Source organism: Onychomys torridus, chromosome 1, assembly GCF_903995425.1.
Source record: "Onychomys torridus chromosome 1, mOncTor1.1, whole genome shotgun sequence".
In the NCBI taxonomy this organism is placed as follows: domain Eukaryota; kingdom Metazoa; phylum Chordata; class Mammalia; order Rodentia; family Cricetidae; genus Onychomys; species Onychomys torridus.
In genome coordinates, this window is record NC_050443.1 from 116,604,794 (window position 1) to 116,623,024 (window position 18,231).

The 18,231-nt window shown below is 48.1% G+C and overlaps 2 protein-coding genes across 6 annotated transcripts in view; one reads left to right on the top strand and one right to left on the bottom strand.

The window, feature by feature from the left end:
* LOC118589908 (MAPK-interacting and spindle-stabilizing protein-like) overlaps positions 1-15,268 on the bottom strand; it is an 18,358-nt gene extending 3,090 nt beyond the window's left edge. The window contains exons 1-2 of one of the 5 annotated variants that reach the window (XM_036197638.1): positions 15,165-15,268; positions 8,977-9,203 (exon numbers count right to left, since the gene is read on the bottom strand). The gene's annotated coding sequence lies outside the window, so the exon portion shown is untranslated. Of the gene's footprint in view, positions 1-8,976; positions 9,204-9,260; positions 11,905-14,893 lie in introns of those variants that run through there. The other 4 variants (XM_036197630.1, XM_036197604.1, XM_036197620.1 and 1 more) reach the window with 4 other exon arrangements.
* A 61-nt stretch (positions 15,269-15,329) lies between these two features.
* The window catches only part of Ppp2r2d (protein phosphatase 2 regulatory subunit Bdelta), a 36,365-nt gene continuing 33,463 nt past the window's right edge, over positions 15,330-18,231 (top strand). The window contains exons 1-2 of the mRNA XM_036197591.1: positions 15,330-15,473; positions 15,556-15,648. Coding sequence (XP_036053484.1) covers positions 15,467-15,473; positions 15,556-15,648 — 100 coding nt within the window. The 5' untranslated portion in view covers positions 15,330-15,466. The remainder of the gene's footprint in view (positions 15,474-15,555; positions 15,649-18,231) is intronic.

Here is an 18,231-nt window from a genome sequence, read left to right on the forward strand (position 1 = left end):
TGCCCTGCACTTCTGGGAATAAAATAGCCACACAACAACAAAGTGACCCCATGTTAGGGGTCAAGGTGAAGCTGGTGAAGTGGTGTGGTGCCCTGAAGTGTAAAAAGGAGAGCTTAGTCACTTTTCCTGTGACTGTAGACCTATGCTCTAGGGTTAGCAAAAAGCCACCCTTGCTTGTTTGCGACTTTAAAACATCAAATGCCACACAGGTCACTCTGCATCCCAGGCCAGTACCCACTAAATGCTGGACAGTTATCTGAAGTCAAGCAAAATGAAGAGCCACTGTCTAAGCTGGAGGTGCACAGCCCTACAGTGGCAGACGTCTTAACCCATGCTGGGGAAAGGCTCAAATCAGAGGACTTGCCTGTACCTGCCTGGGTTTCTGGGGGCCCTGCCTGCTATTCCAGAGCCTTCTGGGGCTGGTGCCTTGCAGGAAGACATGAGTGTGGGCCTTCCTAGGTTCCTGTCAATAGGCATGCTCCAGCTGGAATGACACAAACACTGAGCTCTACTGGGATGGTACTCAGGGCAGACTGCAGCCCCGACTGCTAGTCAGTTTTGACGCTCACACAAGGAGTGTATGGTACTGCTGTCCCACCCCCACCTGCCAGAAGCTCTGCGGCCAACTGAGCCCTTTCCAACTGCCAGATCCTACTGATATCTGAAAGAGACAACCAGACACTGCCAGTGAAGTCTAACCAATTACCGTCAGTGAGCTCAGGGGTGGGGAGAATGGGGACGACCTGGTAAGAGGCCATGGTTCTGCCTCTCACTTTGCAGGTGGTCTAGAGCAAGCTCAACTCATCTTGTTTGTGACAGTGAGGCTCAGCAAGGACACTGGAGCTGGAGATGATATGCTGAGAAGTCACCAAGGTCTGACCACTCGGGCCTTGGGCTCCAGGCCAAGGATCCCCATGTAAAGGTTTGGCAAGGAACCAAGCCAGAGTGTGCAAAGGCTTTGTCAATTGTCAAGAACTGAATAAATGCTGGGGTTGTTATTTCTTACCAAGTTACCCACCTGTGTTCTCTAATTGCCAAGTACTCCTGAGCAGAACAGATCTGGACACCGGGGCTCATTAGGAATTCCAGGCGATTCCATGTCTTTTGCTGACCTCTGCATTAATTCTTGCCCCGTTCTTCCCTCATTAAATCCTATTCCTGGGAGCTGGTATTAGCTCCCTAGTCTCTCCCCTGATTAAATAATGACCAAGTATCACCCGTTTTAGGTGTTCCCCACCTTCATGGCACCACCAACCCGAGGCATCCCATCTTTGGATGTATCTGTTGCTGTAGGTGCTGACTGACCTGGCAGATGTCACCAAGTCACCTTTAGTCTCTCTCCAGGCCATTTTTTTAAAGCTTGCAGCTTTCATGGGGGAGGAAATTGCACTTCTATAAATAATTAGGTTGGGATTTGATCTCCCTGCAGTTAAAGGACACTAATGAACCCATTCTGCCAGCAGAGTTCTCATCTGGAAGTTTGGTGGTTTGAGATGCCCCCACCGATAGCCATGGAGCCCTGTTCTGGGGTCTGCCTATGACCCTGCCTCTGCGTTAGCCCCAGCTGGTCATCCAACCAGTGTTTAACAAGTCACCCTTCACAGTCCCTGGCCTGGCTTCTGAGTGTTTCCTGGCCTGGATTAGAAAAGTCAGCCCTAATTTCTTACAGGTACAAATACGACTTATTTACACATGCAGTGTTTGTAAATAATCAACAACCCAATTCAAATATGGGCAAAGAACCTGAGCATATCATTTGGCAAAGAAGGTTGCACAAATGGTGAATGAGTACATGAGAGACATCCCAGACCACCAACCTCCAGAGAAACGTCAATCAAAACCACAGTGAAGTACTGCCTCCCACTGTCAGATGGTCACAGCCAAAAAGTCGGAAACAGGAAGTATGAATGAAGATGAAGAAAAAGTGAAACCTGTGTACTGCTGGGAAAGTAAAAGGTATGGTCTGCGTGGGAAAGTTAAAAACAGGGCTTGGGAGGTGGTCAAGTGTTTGCTGTGCAAACATAAGAACCTGAGTTCCCATCCCCAGTGCCCACATAAAAAAGTCGTGGCACATATCTGTGATCCCAGTTGAGGGATTGGAGACAGAAGGATCCCTGAGGATTGAGGGCCAGCCAGTCTAGCCAATCAGTGAGAGACCTTGCCTCAAAAACTAAGGTGGGGTGCAATGGAGGACAACACTTGATGTCAGCCCCTGGCCTCTACACGTGCACATGTGAGCACGTGCACATATACATATGAACACCCACCCCCGGCACACACACATTGAAAACACAACTACTTCATGATCGAGAAAGTCTACTTCTGGTTAGACATCCCCCCAAAATTGAAAGTCGGACTAGGGTGTTGCACAATCATTGAGGCACTTGCTTGATGTGAATGAGGCCCTTGATTCAAATTCCCAATTCTGAAGGAAAAAAAGAATTGAAAACACATTGAACCACATTTTTTAAACCTTGTTAACAGCACTGTTATTCACAGCCCTAGTACCCATCAGTAGGTAAGTAACAGGCAAATAGATAAGGAATATGTTGCTTTGATCTGTTCAGATTGCCCTAACAAAAAGCCATAAATTCAGTAGCTTATAAACAACAGCTCTGGAGGCTGAGATGTCCAAGGTCAAGTCACCAACACATTCAACATCTAGTGGGCCTGCTGTCTGCCTCCCGGGTGGCACTTTCTCACTCTGTCTTCCCATGGTGGAAGACACAAATGAGTTTTAAATGATGGAAGAGACCTCTTTTACAAGGGCACAAACCACATTCACGAGGCCTTGGTCCTTGTGGCCTAACTGCCTCCTGAAGTCTCAATCTCTGAATACTGGTGCACTAGGGATCAGGTCTCAGGGTGACACCAACACTCAGGCCTATATATAACTGTATATACCCTGCCCTGTCCATGCAGTATAGCATCAGGCAGCCTTAAAAAGGAACCTGGAAGATACAATGCTGAGTGGCATACGCCAAAGAAAGGTAGTCTCCTCAACTACGACCTTTGTTATTAAAAACCACCAGATGCCACTTAAGTTCCAGGAGTCCTAGGACCGCACATGATGGCATTCAAGTCCTGCCCTCACCAATACATGCCATGTTGCTGCAAGGGCCTGGGAAGAGATGGCTCCAGACTTGTCAAAAAGCAAAGAACAAATGGGGTCACCAGTCACCAGAGACTGGGGTGTTAGTTGGGCTTTTGCTGTTGTGACAAAGAACCTTAAGTAAACATCTTGAGAGAAAAGATTGTTCGCACTCACAGCTTCAGAGGGTCAATCCATGGTCACTCAGCTCCATTGTTTCTGGTCTGTGGTCAGACAGAGCCTCGTGGTGGGCCGCATAGGGTAAAGCAGAGCAGCTCACCTCATGGTGGCCAGGAAAGAAAAATCAGAGAACCAAAGAGACCAAGGGCAAGCAAGGTACACCCTTCAAAGGCAAGCCCCAGCAAACCTCTTCCAACAGCCAGGCCCCACCTCCTAATGTATCCAGCTCTGAACTCAGTGCATTCAACTCAGTGTGCTCCTCCCAGATAACATCTACACCCTCCTGAGACAATCGCCTTTCAACAGCGCCACCTGCTGGTCACCAAAACTTGGCAAATGTACCTGTTGGGAACATTGTATCCACAAACCATAACAATTGGTCATAAAAATCAAACAAATATGATATTAAATATACATCAGTGGAGATAACAGGAAGTTGGTTCGTTAGAAGAATCAGAGGGATGGTCAAAGGGTGGACTTGCCATGACAGAGACGGTTGTCATTCAAATACTAGCCTCTCTGGTCCTTTAGGGCAGTGGATTTTCCCAGCATGCACAGTGGCAGCCTGGGTCTTCCTTAGGAGAAACCAGACTAGATATAAAGAGAGGTCCACTCCGAGCCTCCTGCTAGAACTGCATATTCCAACAGTAACCCCTGGCTACATACAACCACTTCGTTTTGATTCAAACAAATTACAGATAAATAAAATAGTCTTTAACTCGGTCTCAATAGTCTTGTTTCAAGTCCTCAACAGCTGTATATGGCTAGCAGCACATACTGAGCTGCACACAGAACTCTTCCAGCATGCAGTTCCTTCATGGGGCCTTCCAGCCCATTGGGATCATATGCTCCCAGCCTGTGTTTCAAGGGCATCTGGAGAAGAGGTGGGCTTAGGTCTCCTCAGCAGTTCTAGGGTCCTGAAGAGTCCCAAAGGCAGGAAGCAACACAGGAGGGTCACCATCCTGCTCAGGGGCAGGCTCCTGGAATGTACCCACTTGGAAGCAGCAAACTGGGTCTCTACCATGTTGGTCTCCAGGGAAAGTGAAAGGCAAGTTCATAAGGTTGGCTAGAGAGAATAGCACTGTTGTTCTCCTGGTGAGGAATCTCAGGTAACATAAATCCACGTTTAGTGGTTAAACCACCAGTCTCACCCACATAAGGCCTAGCACTGACCTTTCTCCTCCTAAAGCCTTCATAATTGCTTTTATTATTATGCCAGAATTTTATCTCAGCTGAAAGTTTCTTTTTTTTGCACACTATTAAAAGTGTTAATAAGCTGCAGTTAAGACCTTACCTCACAATTATGTTGAATAGGCTGAATAAATCAACACTGGTTCTTAGTCCATTTAAGGGGGAAAATTGAACTGATGTGAACTTAAATATTTTAAAAGTCAGAGCTGATGAACATGTTAATGCTGTCCAAAATTAGCATGCTTAATTTATGGTGACAAACAGGAGGCCATTCCCCCAAAGAGCCCTGGGAGGAAGGACCACAAGAAGGCAGGAGCAGCCAGCAAAATGCATTTGGCAGAAGGCTTCTAGGAGCTTCCTGGTTCCCTGGTCCATGGTGTCTCCTTCTTATTTACACTCCAAATTCAGATGAGAAACCCCTTTTATGTGCATGTGTGAAAGGTGGGAAGGGGGTGCCTAATGTAGCCAGGCTAGTCTTGATTTTGCTCTGTAGGCAAAGATGACCTTGAATGCCTGCCCCTCCTGTGCCTGCTCCCAGAGTGCTAGAATGATAGTCATGTACCACCACACTAACCTGAGAATCAGCATTGTAAAGCCACTGCCTGGCAAGAGATGGTGAGATGGCTCAGCAGGTAAGAAAGCTTGCTTCACAAACAGGAAGACATGAGTTTGGATCCCAGTGACCATGCAAAAGGTGGAGCATGGCCAGGTGTGCAGCCTGTAACCCCAGCAGCCTATAACCCCAGCAGTTTAGCAGGGAGGGTGGCAGAAATAGGGAGATAGCTGGGGCTTACTGACAGCCAGCCTAAGATTCAGTCAAAGGATTAACACAGAGACTGATAAAGCAAGACAGCTGACATCCTTTTCTGGCCTCTGAAGGAGTATGCACACAGCTGCAGGGCACACCCATGCACACATATACATGTGCACATACACCACACATACCAATACCACAGGAGCACACAACAACAACAATAATAATTAATAAATAAAAGCCCCTGGCAGATACTTGTGTGGATAAGCTCCATGGGAGCCATGCAGCTCTGCACACTTCTGTGAAGCTCATCGCGGTCTCAACCATTCTACCCCTGCCTTCCCCTAATGTGGTAGAGATGTGCCTCGAGAGTAAAATGCAAATGGACTCCCAGACCAAAGGTCTAACATACTTGGCCTGCCACATCGTTAACGAAGAGATCAAAAGGCCAAAGTTGAAGAGCTGGGGAGACTTAATGGGCAAAGTGCTTGCTGTGCCCCTGAGTTCAGATCCCCTGCACCCATGTCCAAGCTGGGTATTGTGATGTACATCTGTAATCTCAATGCAGGGCGGACAGAGTCAGGAGAACCCCTGGAGCTTGCTGTCTAATGCAGCTCAAATGGCAAGCTCTGGGTTTAGTGAGCAACACTGTCTTAAAAAATAAGGCAGAGAATAATAGATGAAGACACTCAACATGAACCTCTGGCTTCTGTATGTGCACACACAAATGGGCAGGTACTTATGCACAGGTGCACACATAGGCATACATCAAGCTCACAGGAAGAGGCGGCAGAAAGACTGTAAGAGACAGATGACTAGGAACTTAGTTAGCTGTAAGAGTGTGTCTCCTGGTAATATCAGAAACTACATCCATAAAGTCTCACCAACATGACTTCCCAAACACAAGCTAAACAAGGACAGCACCAATGGACATGCTGTAGTGGACAGAGAAAAGGCCTCAACCCTACACAAGGAACTATAGGCAACTAAGGAAAGCTGGGAATGGGAGAGGCTATCTTCCCTAGAGAAGGGCACACCAATTAGTTGTCCAGTGCCAAAGAGTCAGCCCTGAAAACATATAAACAGGTAGCATTATACAGACTGAACAGGTTATATTTAGGAATATTTATATTTATACACATATACACATACAATAATAATTAGTTAAAAAGGAGGCCATAAACTTGAAGAAGGGTGGGGAGGAATACATGGGAGGGTTTGAGGGAGGAAAGGGAAGGGAGAAATGTTGTAATTATATTATAATCTCAAAAATGAAATAAAAAAAATATCCCTGTAAAGAGCTAGTGTCAAAAACACAGAGGCACCCAGAAAAAGAGGGCTAGTTGGTATACTAGTCATCCAGCTACTGTAAGCAATTGCCAGACTTCATGACTTTCAGCAACAGAAGTATACTCTCTCTCAGCTCAGGAAACCAAATGTTCACAGCCAGCCTCACTGTGGGCTCGGCTAGGACCCTTCCAGGAGTTCTAAGGTCCTTCCTTCTGCCTTCTAGCCACAGAGATAACTAGAGGACATCGCTGCAGTGGCCCCACAGTCTCCATCTCATCTGCTCACTTTCTCCCTTTACCTCTACAACAAAATTACTTTCCACGCTGGGGGGGGGGGGCCTCCAGACAACCATGTTATCATCTCAAGACCCTCAACTAGGGACTGGAGAGATGGCTCAGCAGTTAACTGAACCCTGGCTACCCTACAAGCACTAGACACAGAGGTGATACACAGACAAAATGCAGACAAAATACCCATACACATAATAACTTTTAAAAGCCTCTCAGCTTGATTATATCCAAAACCTCATGTCCCAATGAGGCTTCACTCACAGTTCACTGGAAGCATAGATACATCAGCCTCAACAGTAAGCACAGGAAAGGGTTAGTCTAAGGAGAAATGGCATGAGATCACAAGGAGGCATAAGGGGCTGGCTTCAGCATCTAGGTAAGGTTTTAGAGAGGCTCTCACATTTCGAGAGGAATCATGGGAAGTTTCACTAAGAGTAGTATCAGACAGATGCTGGCATTTTTTGTTTTCGTTTTGATTTTTCTATGTGTAACCTTGGCTGTCCTGGAACTCACTCTATAGACCAACCTCTCCTCAAACTCAGAGATCTGCCTGCCTCTGTTGGGTTCTTACGATGACTCCTGCAGATGGCTGACAGAAGGGCTGAGGGAGAGAGATCACTAAAGAAGGGTCAGCTGGACATTCCAGCTCAGAGAGAAGCTAGGGCAGAAGCTGTCAGATGGAGTCTGTCTCCCAAAAGAACTTGTGGGCTTGGCTTCTGCCCTGGGAGAAGAAAGACAGCTCAGACCTGAGAGCAGGCACAGCCACATGCTCAGACCAAAGCCTTGGTCAGCCTAAGTTTCCTGCTTCACAATAGTGTACAGGGGACACCATTCTTTCTCCTCTAAGTTGAGACTTGGTTTCTACACCAAACTAGTAATAAACCACAAGGAGTACATGGGGTATGTTTTTTCAAGGACATGGGTCATGTTTATCAAAACTTCAGTTACAAACAAGATGTCTGGCTGAAGGCCAGCTGGGTCTCCTGTGAAGACCTGAGCCCAAAAGTCTCATCCTTGAGCCAGACACAGATCAGCCATGCCTTAGAGGCAGCCATTGCATTTTCCCCAGAACCCATAGGGCCGAGACCTATTCTGCTTTGTGAGGGTGACTGGGCCAGGTCATGTCAAGAAATGCAAACTTGTGTACATGTACACACACACACACACACCTGCCCTGTTTCCACTCACTGTTTCCTGCTCTCTCTTCTTCTTCCTCCTACTCCCCCATCTCTGGCAGCAGGTGAGAGACAAGGCCAAAGGTCAGGGACAGGGCATGTCTATACATCCTAATGACCTCACCCCCACTCAAAAGGCTGATAAGAGGTTCAGAATTTTACAGTGGGTTTGCTAGTGTGTAAAGATTCTGTCAGCTTATAGGGGTAGGGCTCAGTTTCTGATCAAGAGATTTCTGCTCCCAGGATGCTTTTGTGAAAACAGAACCCCAATCACCTCCCCATCATCTTGGTGTCTTCCAGGACTTCCAAGGTAGGCACTGAGCTGCTTCCCACTGTCTCAACCAGCAGAGGGCAGCAGCTCCCTGATAAAGAAAGCACCAGCTGCCAGCTTTGTGTTTGGGGAAGCTCCTCCAAGAAGGGCTGGATCAGGCAAAGGATAGAGAGAGATAGAGAGACAGAGATAGAGCTAGAGAAATAGAGAGACAGAGATAGAGATAGAGATAGAGATAGAGATAGAGATAGAGATAGAGATAGATAGATAGATAGATAGATAGATAGATAGGTAGATAGATAGATAGATAGGTAGATAGATAGGTAGATAGATAGATAGATAGATTGTGTGTGTGTGTGTGTGTGTGTGTGTGTGTGTGTGTGTGTGTGTGTGTGTGTGTACTGGGACCCATAAATGATTCCCACCTCTCTGAAGCTCACTAACAAAAATAACTCTCATTGAGGCCACAAATAAGGTATACGAATTATTTTAGTTTACTTTCTGGTACCCTCCTAACGCCTTATGCTAGGCTAGGAACTGTTACTCCTAACTATTGATGATGAAGAAACTAGTTCAGAGAAGCTAGAGAAGCATTGGTGGCACACATTTGTCAGCATATACCTGTGTGCACACCTGTGATCCCAGCATTAAGAAAGAGGCAAGAAGGCCCAGGAGTTCAACATCATCCCAGACTACACAGAGACCAAAGTAAGACTGACCCACAGGAGACTTACAAGAAAGAGAGGGAGGAAGGTGAGTCTTCCAATCTGGTGGAGCAGAAGCTTCAATTCCTGACTTTGTTGGGCTCCTGGCCTTGGCCACGAGGGTGACACCCTCTATATTCACCTAGCTCCTGCACTGGAGTATGGTGGTGGGGAGTGCTGCTCCAGCTGGACACTCACATTAGGGTAAGTCCCAGCAGCTACTGTCAAGTTCCCAAGACCAAGCTCTTGCGTTAGTTCTAAGGGATCAGAGGACAGGACATGGGTTAAGTTTTGAAGAACATATTCTTGCATACCTGTCCCTTCCTTGTTCTGGATGGGCAGGAGATTCGGCTACAGTGAGTCACTAGGCTTCATGTGGGTTCTGTTCCTGGTGGTGGTGTTTCCAACGGTGACTCATGGGGTAGATGTCAGGTGCTAATATGAAGAGGCTGCCCTAAAAGGGCTTTCCACAGAGCAAGCAATCGGAGTTGAGGCAGAAGAGAGAAGCTGTGCACTGGGGCTCTCCTCAGAGCAGCTTTCACTCCCCAGATCACATCAATCAAGCTGACATTTCCTCCCACGAGAAGATGAGACAACTCACATTGTTAAGGAGCTTTGATGTACAAAGAGCTTTTCCCAATATACAGGATTCCTCAGTTACTAAGACAAATGGGGGAAGATGTGACATTTATTGTGCATAATTTAAGTTCCAATAGGTTCCCAGTGAAGAAAAACTGCAAGTCGCTGAACTGAGTGTGCCTCCAGCTCCATGCCTTCTGCTGCCATTCCGGCTCTGCACTGCTCTCAAGCTGCCTTGATTTTGTCATTTAGAGAACAAAGCCATATTGCAGAATATTGGGAAGCTGTACTTTTATCTTTGAAATGAAGTTATCCCCATCTGTGAATTTCTTTTTCAGAAAAGCACTCAAAATGAGCAAGTGTTTTTCTCTCACTTTAAAATATGAGTCAAAAATTTAAAAAAAATCAAATAGCTGACAGTTTAAAAAAAATAGAAAATGCACAGGTATCTATCAAATTTAGAGAGGAAAAGTTTTCACAAGCCTCTAGGCCAGAGACCTGCTGTGCATGGATTCAGTGAATCCAGTGCTCTGCTCCTAATTTAGGGCCTGCTGTGTTGCTCCAAAATGTAGAACAGACACGTGTCTGAATATCTGTGTATCAGCTCAAGATGAACAAACCAAGCTGCACCCTACATCAACAAGGACAGCAGGTCTCAGCCCTCTGCTTCTACCTCTGCCTCCCCTTCAGAAATGGGAGGAACAGCACCATGGAGGGCAGCAGAGGAGCTGATGCACTCCCATAGGTTAACATCATGGCCTCGGGAGTTCCTGAACTAACGCAGGTAAGTGGTAAGGCAAGTGCTTTCTACTGACACCAGGACTTGTGGATCCTGAAAGTTATGAACTTGGTGCTGAGTCTCCACTCCTAGGCAGGATGCTATTGTCTAGAGTGTGGGGAGAGATTAGCTGTAAGTGCCTGATTCATACACTAAGCTCTTTAATGGCCTCTGAATTGCCAATAGCATACATGCACAGATACCAGGAACATCTTCCAAATCCAATGGGTACATATTAGGTAATGCACCCACTTCTGATACCTTGGGTGACATCCTAGATTCCAGAAGTGTCACTGGAATCTGGCCAAAAGCAATCCCAGGGATTCCAGGCAAGGAGGCTGGCAACTGGGTAGCAACTACAACAAAGTATAATTGTCCAGGACTCCTGCTCCTGCCTGTCCCCAGGGCTTCTCTATGCTTACCTGCCTTCTCTCCCAGGTTCCTGTCCAGCCCCAAGAAGCTCCAAAATCTGAATCAGGATGGTAGCTTAGACTGAAGTTAGTGCTGGCATATAGCTACATGAGTCAACCAAGTTTCTACAGTCTTACTGGAGATTAGACCATGACTGACAATACTACTACCCCATTGAATTCCTATTAACAGAGTCAAAGAGCTTTGGAAACAGAACCTTTTAAGAAACTAGAGACTCCTGTTAACCATGATCCTCGTGGCTGACCTGCACTGGCTACCTGACTATCCAGTATAGGGAAGGGGACTCAGGGTCTGTGTCACAGCCTAAGGTGGTAGCAGCCCTGATGCTTCACCCTCTACAAGACACATGTGCTACAGAGGCCTGGACTTCCTCTCCAGGTTCAAGGTTCTCAGGCTCCTTGGATTTATTGTACAGGAGAGCTTGAAAAGAATACAGGGTGAGCACCACCAGAACAATTCATTGCTTCTCCTGAGGTCCCATTTCCTGCAGCAGAAGCCTCTTGGAGGGTGCTCCCCTGCATGTGTGTGTGGAGCCAGTTCCTTAGGTCTCCATGTTGCTTCCCAAAGAAGAAAGTCTCATCTGAATGACATTCCACTCCCACTTCAAAGACACTGAACTTTCTGCACCCTCTCTGTTCTCGCATTGCTTCCTCAACCCTTATCACCCATCAAGCTCACTGATGCTCCCCCAATAGCTTCAGCACCCACCTTTCTGGCTAAAGCCCAGATCCCTACTCTTTACTGAGCTCTCACAGACTCCCTCCTGTCCCCTCCTTACACAGCAGACAGATATGGCTCAAAGATGACTGTTCCTGATGGACTCTGAGCTCCTGTGCACAGAGACTAAATCAGTCTCACTCAACAGACACAGTATTTGTTTTATTAAGTACTTACTATTGCTGTAGAGACCTTCAGACCGAAGAAGGCAGGGGCCAGAGCACAGTAACTTAAAGTCTCTAAGGAATGACCCACAGGAGTTCCCATGAGGACAGGAGCACACACTTAGAGAGGAGAACAACAGAGACAAGAGAAGCAAGTGGAGACAGAGTGGAGGTGGGGGAACAAAGGCAGGTACTAGCCTACTCCATATTAAAGTAAGCAGTAGAAAATGATGAAGCTGGAGATGCTTCAGTGGTTAAGAGCACTTGCTGCTCTTCCATATGTCCTGATTTGGTTCTTAGCACCCATGTCAGGCAAATTACAACTTCCTGTAACTCCCAATACTAGAGGATTCAACACCCTTTTCTGGCCTTAGCATAGACATGCATAAATTAAAAAAATAATAATAAATTTGGCTTGTGCTGGCTCATTTTATGTCAAGCTGATACAGGGTAAAGTCATCTGAGAGGAGGGAACCTCAATTGAGAAAATGTCTCCATAAGATCTGGCTGTAAGCAAACCTGTTGGGCATTTTCTTAATTAGTGATTAATAGGGAAGGGTCCAGTCCATTGTGGGTGTGGCCACCTCTGGGCTGGTGGTCCTGGATTCTATAAGGAAGCAGGCTGACCAAGCCATGAGGAGCAAGTCAATATGCAGCACCCCTCCATGACCTCTGCCTCAGCTCCTGCTTCCAGGTTCCTGCCTGAGTTCCTGCCATGACTTCCTTCAAGGATGGACTATAATGTGGAAGTTAAGTAACCCTCATCCTCAGAGGTCATGGTGTTTATCATAGCAATAGTAACCCTAACTAGTACAGTGGTCCAAGCCCTTTTTTTTTTTTTAAGATTTATTTATGTATACAGTGTTCTGTCTGCATGTGTCCTTGCAGGCCAGAAGAGGGCACCAGATCTCATTACAGGTGGTTGTGAGCCACCATGTGGCTGGGAATTGAACTCAGGACCCTGGAAGAGCAGTCAGTGCTCTTAACCTCTGAGCCATCTCTCCAGCCTGGTCCAAGCCTTTAATCCCAACACTCAGGAGGAAAAGGCAGAGGAGTCTCTGAGTGAGGCCAACCTGATCTATATAGAGTTCCAAGACAACCAAGGCTACATAGTAAGTTCTTGTCTCAAATAAACAAAACAATGAAAAAATTTTTACTTAATCTGCCTTTTAAAAAAGAAAATAAAATGATCAAAGTCAAACCCATCCAAGCCACTGTTAGAAGGGTTCTAGTAAGCCAGGCGGTGGGGGCACACACCTTTAATCCCAGCACTCAGGAAGCAAGGCAGGTGGATTTCTAAGTTCGAGGCCAGCCTGGTCTACAGACTGAGTTCCAGGACAGGCTCCAAAGCTACACAGAGAAATTCTGTCTCGGGGGGGGGGGGGGGGTACAAGAAAAAAGGATTCTAGCCCCAGACAGTGGCAACACAGAGGTCAAACTATGACCCAGTACTTCAAAACAAGCCACATGAGCCAGTTCAGCATTAAAGTCTATTCTTCAACATCTAATGATTGTGACTACACCACTGATTAAAGTGCAGCTATGCAGAGGGGACTCCAAGAGCAGCCTAAGGACAGTCCATTTAAGAGGTGAGGAGGTTGAGGTTCTGAGATGTGACATTCAGTCTGTCTGGTATCTAAATCTCTGCTCATTGTCACAGTGCTGCATCCAAGGCAGAGCTAAAGCTGATGCACAGACAGATGCACAGAGCAGCAAGAGCCCGCTTTCCAGATGCTTCAGATAGAATGTGCAGAAGCCGTGTGTGCCAGCGTCAGAAACTGGATGATACCCCATTCTTTACTTCAGTGATGTCAGGTTGGTAGCAATAAGGATGGTAGTGATGGCTATCTCCTCCTCCCAGTGCTCACGCCCCCACTTCCTCCTTGACCCTTCTCCTCCCTCTTCTTTTTACTTAAGAGTTCATATCCCGATACATACTGCCCATCACTAGTTATTAGGGCAGCTACTTACATTCAGACTACTATTCTTCATAAAGATGCATCCCAGTGCACATGGACACACATCTGACAGTGGGAGCCACTTTGTTCACTGCATGTTTAAAACATGCAGCTACAATTTGGCAGAATGGAATATTTAACCTGGTGTTACTTGAGATACCTATGCTCTATATGGAGGAGTTCAAATAAACGTAACTTAAACCCCAGTTCTGCAAGCAGTCTCGGAATGTTCCTTTCAAGGCCTGGAATTCCTTCTTCAAGTCCCTTTGGCTGTCCAGGGTCAGCTCCTCCCCAGCATGTGCTCCCATGACTATGCATGTGCTCTTAACAATCCTGAAGCTCTGGGGCGTCACCAATCACTACTCCCACACCTTCAATGCCCATATGTCTCCCTCTTATTCTTCTCCATTAGTCTCACACACCTAGACACCTGCACCTCATTTATCCTCCTACTTACCACAGAGACAGTTTCTTTCAGAAGCATACCTGGGTGCTGCTGATGGAAGGCACTGTTCCATCGTGACTCTCCCCAACTCATGGCCACGGCCAGCCATCTCATTAGAGTCCACCCTCCTGAAAACAGCTTCCTGTCCTTACCTCCTTGCCTCCACTACTATGACTAGCCTTCCTCAGCCATTTTCTCCAGTTTCTTGTTGTCCCTTAAACAAATCAGGTAAGCTAGGTGTCGTGGAGTCCAGCCTCGGGTTATATGGCAAAACCCTGACCAAAGTGTGTGTGTGTGTGTGTAATTGCATAAGAATAAATTCAAAGAACAAAAAAAGAAGAGGTCTGGGTGGACCTGCGTGTGCACTGGCTGCTCCCACTTCTAGCAGCCGCCCAAGACTTCGCAGGGCTTGCACTCTGTCTCCTCCAATCGCTCTCTTAAGATGCCAACTCTCCTGCTCCTATCTCCTTTCCCTCCTTCTCTGCCATGTTTTTCTTATAGTCTCTTCTCCACTGAGGAGTAACCTCCACCAGGACAGATGAAGTCAACTCTACACATGCAGCGTTCCAGCCAAGACTGAGAATAGGCAGACCAGCGTTTGTGGAGTGGAGAATGCTGTGATTTGGAACAACTGCCCTCTAGTGGTGCAATACGCCACTGCCAACTTCACAGTATCATGAAACTTGATTTCTAATACGTCAAGCCCACCAGCGAATAATCCTTCTTTATGCTTTAAAAAAAAAAAAAAAAAAAAGCCCACACCCACAAATAAAGCAAAAATCGACAACAGCTCCCTAGGGTTATACTAAGAGATCAAGGACCCCTCTGAAGTAGCATTCTGATGCTAACGGTGCGCAGAGTCTAAGAAAGATACTGGGGCAAGACAGCGTGGGAGATGGGCAAAGTTACGCACTCAGGTGCTGGGCTCCAGATGCTGGTGGCTCAGAGGCCCCGCTTGCCCACTGCCGAGCGCTCTCTATCTGCAGATTCACGGAGGTTCCGCGTCTCCGTTGGATCAGCTGTGGGAAGGGTCTGGGCCTACGGGCAGCGAGTCCAGCCGGCCGCAGAAGCAAGTCTGAAGGCCTTAAAGACGCAGGGGGCGTCGCGTCCTAGCCTTCAACACGATTCGAGAAGGCCACCTGTACCTGCGGGTGGACTACTCCAAGACGTTCTTTTCACGGCCTGCGGCGGCTTCGAAACGACTCGCGCAGATGCAGTCGGCGCACGGTGCGCTCCCGGCAGCCCCCGCGGCACTGGCCGTCGGAGGAGGCGGAGGGGGATGACGTCATCCAGCGGGGCGACGGACATTGGGCGCCATTTTGAAAAGGGAAAAAATTCCCTCCCCGGCGGCGGCGGCGGCGGCGGCGGGAGCGGCGGCGGCGGCCGAGGCTGAGCGCTCGTAGCGCCTCGGTCGGCCGCGCTCAGCTGGGCGCGTCCCGCCCGCGCCATGGCAGGTAAGAGGCGTGCGCGAGCGGGCGGGTGGATGGACGGTGGTGGGACGGGGCGGGGCCGGCCTGACGGCGCGCTCTGTTGCAGGAGCCGGAGGAGGCGGCTGCCCGGCGGGCGGCAACGACTTCCAGTGGTGCTTCTCGCAGGTGAAGGGCGCTGTCGACGAGGACGTGGCGGAAGGTGAGGCCCGACCGACCCCCGAGCCCCGGGAGCAAGGTCACGCTCAGCCGCCGGCCCGAATGCGGCCGCCTGTGCCCTCCTGGCCGGTGCTGTCCTGTGAGACCCTCGGCGGGCCAGCGGCTGAAGAGAGGGAGGGGCGGCTGTAGGGAGCCTGCGTCGGGAGAGACTGCGGCGGAGGCCGGCCTCGGGGATCTCTTGGGGAGACGGCAGTGGACGCTAGCCTTGGGAGGCTCTGGGGAGGATGGCCATGGACGCCAGCCTCAGGGGGTCAGTGAGCAGATGGCCGTGGAGGCCAGCCTCGGAAGGCTGTGGGGAGTCTGAGGAGGTAAGACGGGAGACAGATCAAACCATGCGGGGTAAGGTAGGTCTATGGGCACAGGTCTCTGGAGTCTAGGATGTACTACTGTCTTGAATGCAGGCCCCCAGAGTCTGTAGGGAGGCAGGGCTGTAGACACTGGTCTCTGACTGTGGCCCTGGGATTGAGCTAGGAGTTGGTATTGTAAGGGTAAGATGAGGCCCATATGTTGGGGGGTGGAGTGGCATGGCCGTTGGTCTTGAGGCCCTGTGGGGTAAATGTCTCAGACACTCAGGTAGGAGCCCGTGCGGTATAAAAGGGGACCGTGGACTCTGGTCTCTTCGGGGCCTGTACAAGGGAAAAGGAGATCCATGCAAGGTTATTGGTCTCTGGGGCCCATTCGGTGAGAGACTGAACTCTTGAGACATTGTGTGCTCTGGGTGCCCTCCTCAGTAGACGTAGATGTGCCAGTCTGCCCAGGCTGATCTCAAGCCAGAGAGACACTGGTCAGCCCTGGGCTTCCGTCTTACTCGTAGGTCTCCTGAAGCTCTCTGCAGGAGTGGCATTCCACTGCTGAGTGTCTTCTCTTCCTCCGCTGCTCTTTTCAAAGTCACTCCTCCAGAATTTGTTCTCGGGTTTCTTAGTTTTGTTTTGATTGGTTGGTTGGTTGGTGTTGAGAAAAGTTCTTGGTTTTGTAGCCCCGGCCGGCCCGGCCTTGAACTCCAAGGCCGTCGTGTCTGCCCCATCCTGCCCAAGTGCTGGGATGTCAAGCACACACTTAGCTTTCTTTTCTACGCTTTTATTTATTTATACTGTGTATGTGTTTGAGTGTGAGTGTGTACTTTACCCCAGCACAGGTCAAGGTTAAAGGACAACTTGTTGGAGTTGATACTTTTTACCTTCTGAGTCCCAGGGATTGAACTCCGGTCATCTGGCTTAACAGCAGGTGACTTTACCTGCTGAGCCATCCATCTGACCAGCCCCCCTCCCCACTTGTTCCTTAAAATTTGTTTGCATATTTTTGGTTTGTTGTTGTTTGTTTTTGTTTTGTTTTGTTTTTTGAGACAGGGTTTCATGTAGCCCAGATTAACCTCAAACTCCTTGTGTAGCTGAGACTGGCCTTGAATTCTTTTTGTTTGTTTTTGTTATGGATTTCTCTGTGTGACAGCCCTGGCTGTTTTGGAATCAGCTCTGTACACCAGGCTGTCCTCAAACTCATAGAGATCCGCCTGCCTCTGCCTGGAATTAAAGGGGTGGGATGTCAGGAATGCTAGGATTAAAGGCGTGTACCATCACACCCGGCTTTGGCCTTGAATTCTTTGGCTTCACCACAATGCCCTGTTTTCCATAAGACTTAGTCTGTTGCTTTGTCTTTCCCCTAATCCCAACTTTAAATGTGCTGTGGCTGTGGGTTAGTAGACAAGGAACTAAGAGAGCTTGAGGGTTGTGGAATCGATTCTCAGAGACTGGAGCATTAGCATTTTATAGTAGAGTCATTGAAACTTGTTCACTTTCTTTTAAAAGAAGTCTGTCACCCCACCCACCGTCCTTGCCACTAGCAGCCTCTCCTCAGATGTCTTGTCCTGCTTGTTTCCCCCTTCACCCTGTCTTTTCCTGCCAGTGTCTTGCCTGACTCCTAACCCTTGAGAACATCTGGAGGTCTGTGGTCCCAGGGGACAGACAAGACCAGACCAGGTGAAACTGCTCTTACTGGTTTGAGATTGAAGCCAGATGACTTTTCTGTGAAGTAGTTTATTGATTTTGTTTCTTCTGTGTTGGCATAAAATGTTTTACTGTGTTTCATTTTGCATGTGCCAAGTAGGGGACAGGTCAGCCTTACTTCTGTGATTATTGTAGCTATGGGAATAATGTTGGTAGGAAGATGGGTTGGCCTTAAAATCTGGTTTCTGTATGGTTTGATTTGATTTCCATTGATAAGTTAAATGAAATTAAACTGACTTTATACTTTGGAAAATGGCGTTCTTTTCTTTATAAATCTTGATGGAAATAGTTTTTTGTTTGTTTGTTTGTTTTTCTAGACAGGGTAGCCTTGACTATCCTGGAACTCTGTAGACCAGGCTGGCCTTGAACTCAGAGATCTGCTTGCTTCCACCTCCCACGATAAAAAGTTGTGTTGAGACTAAAGGCGTGTGCACACCACCTCTGCCCATCCTTTGTAATTTGGCTTTTCGAGACAGGGTTTCTCTGTGTAGCTTTGTGCCTTTTCCCTGGAACTCGCTCTGTAGCCCAGGCTGGCCTCGAACTCACAGAGATCCGCCTGGCTCTGC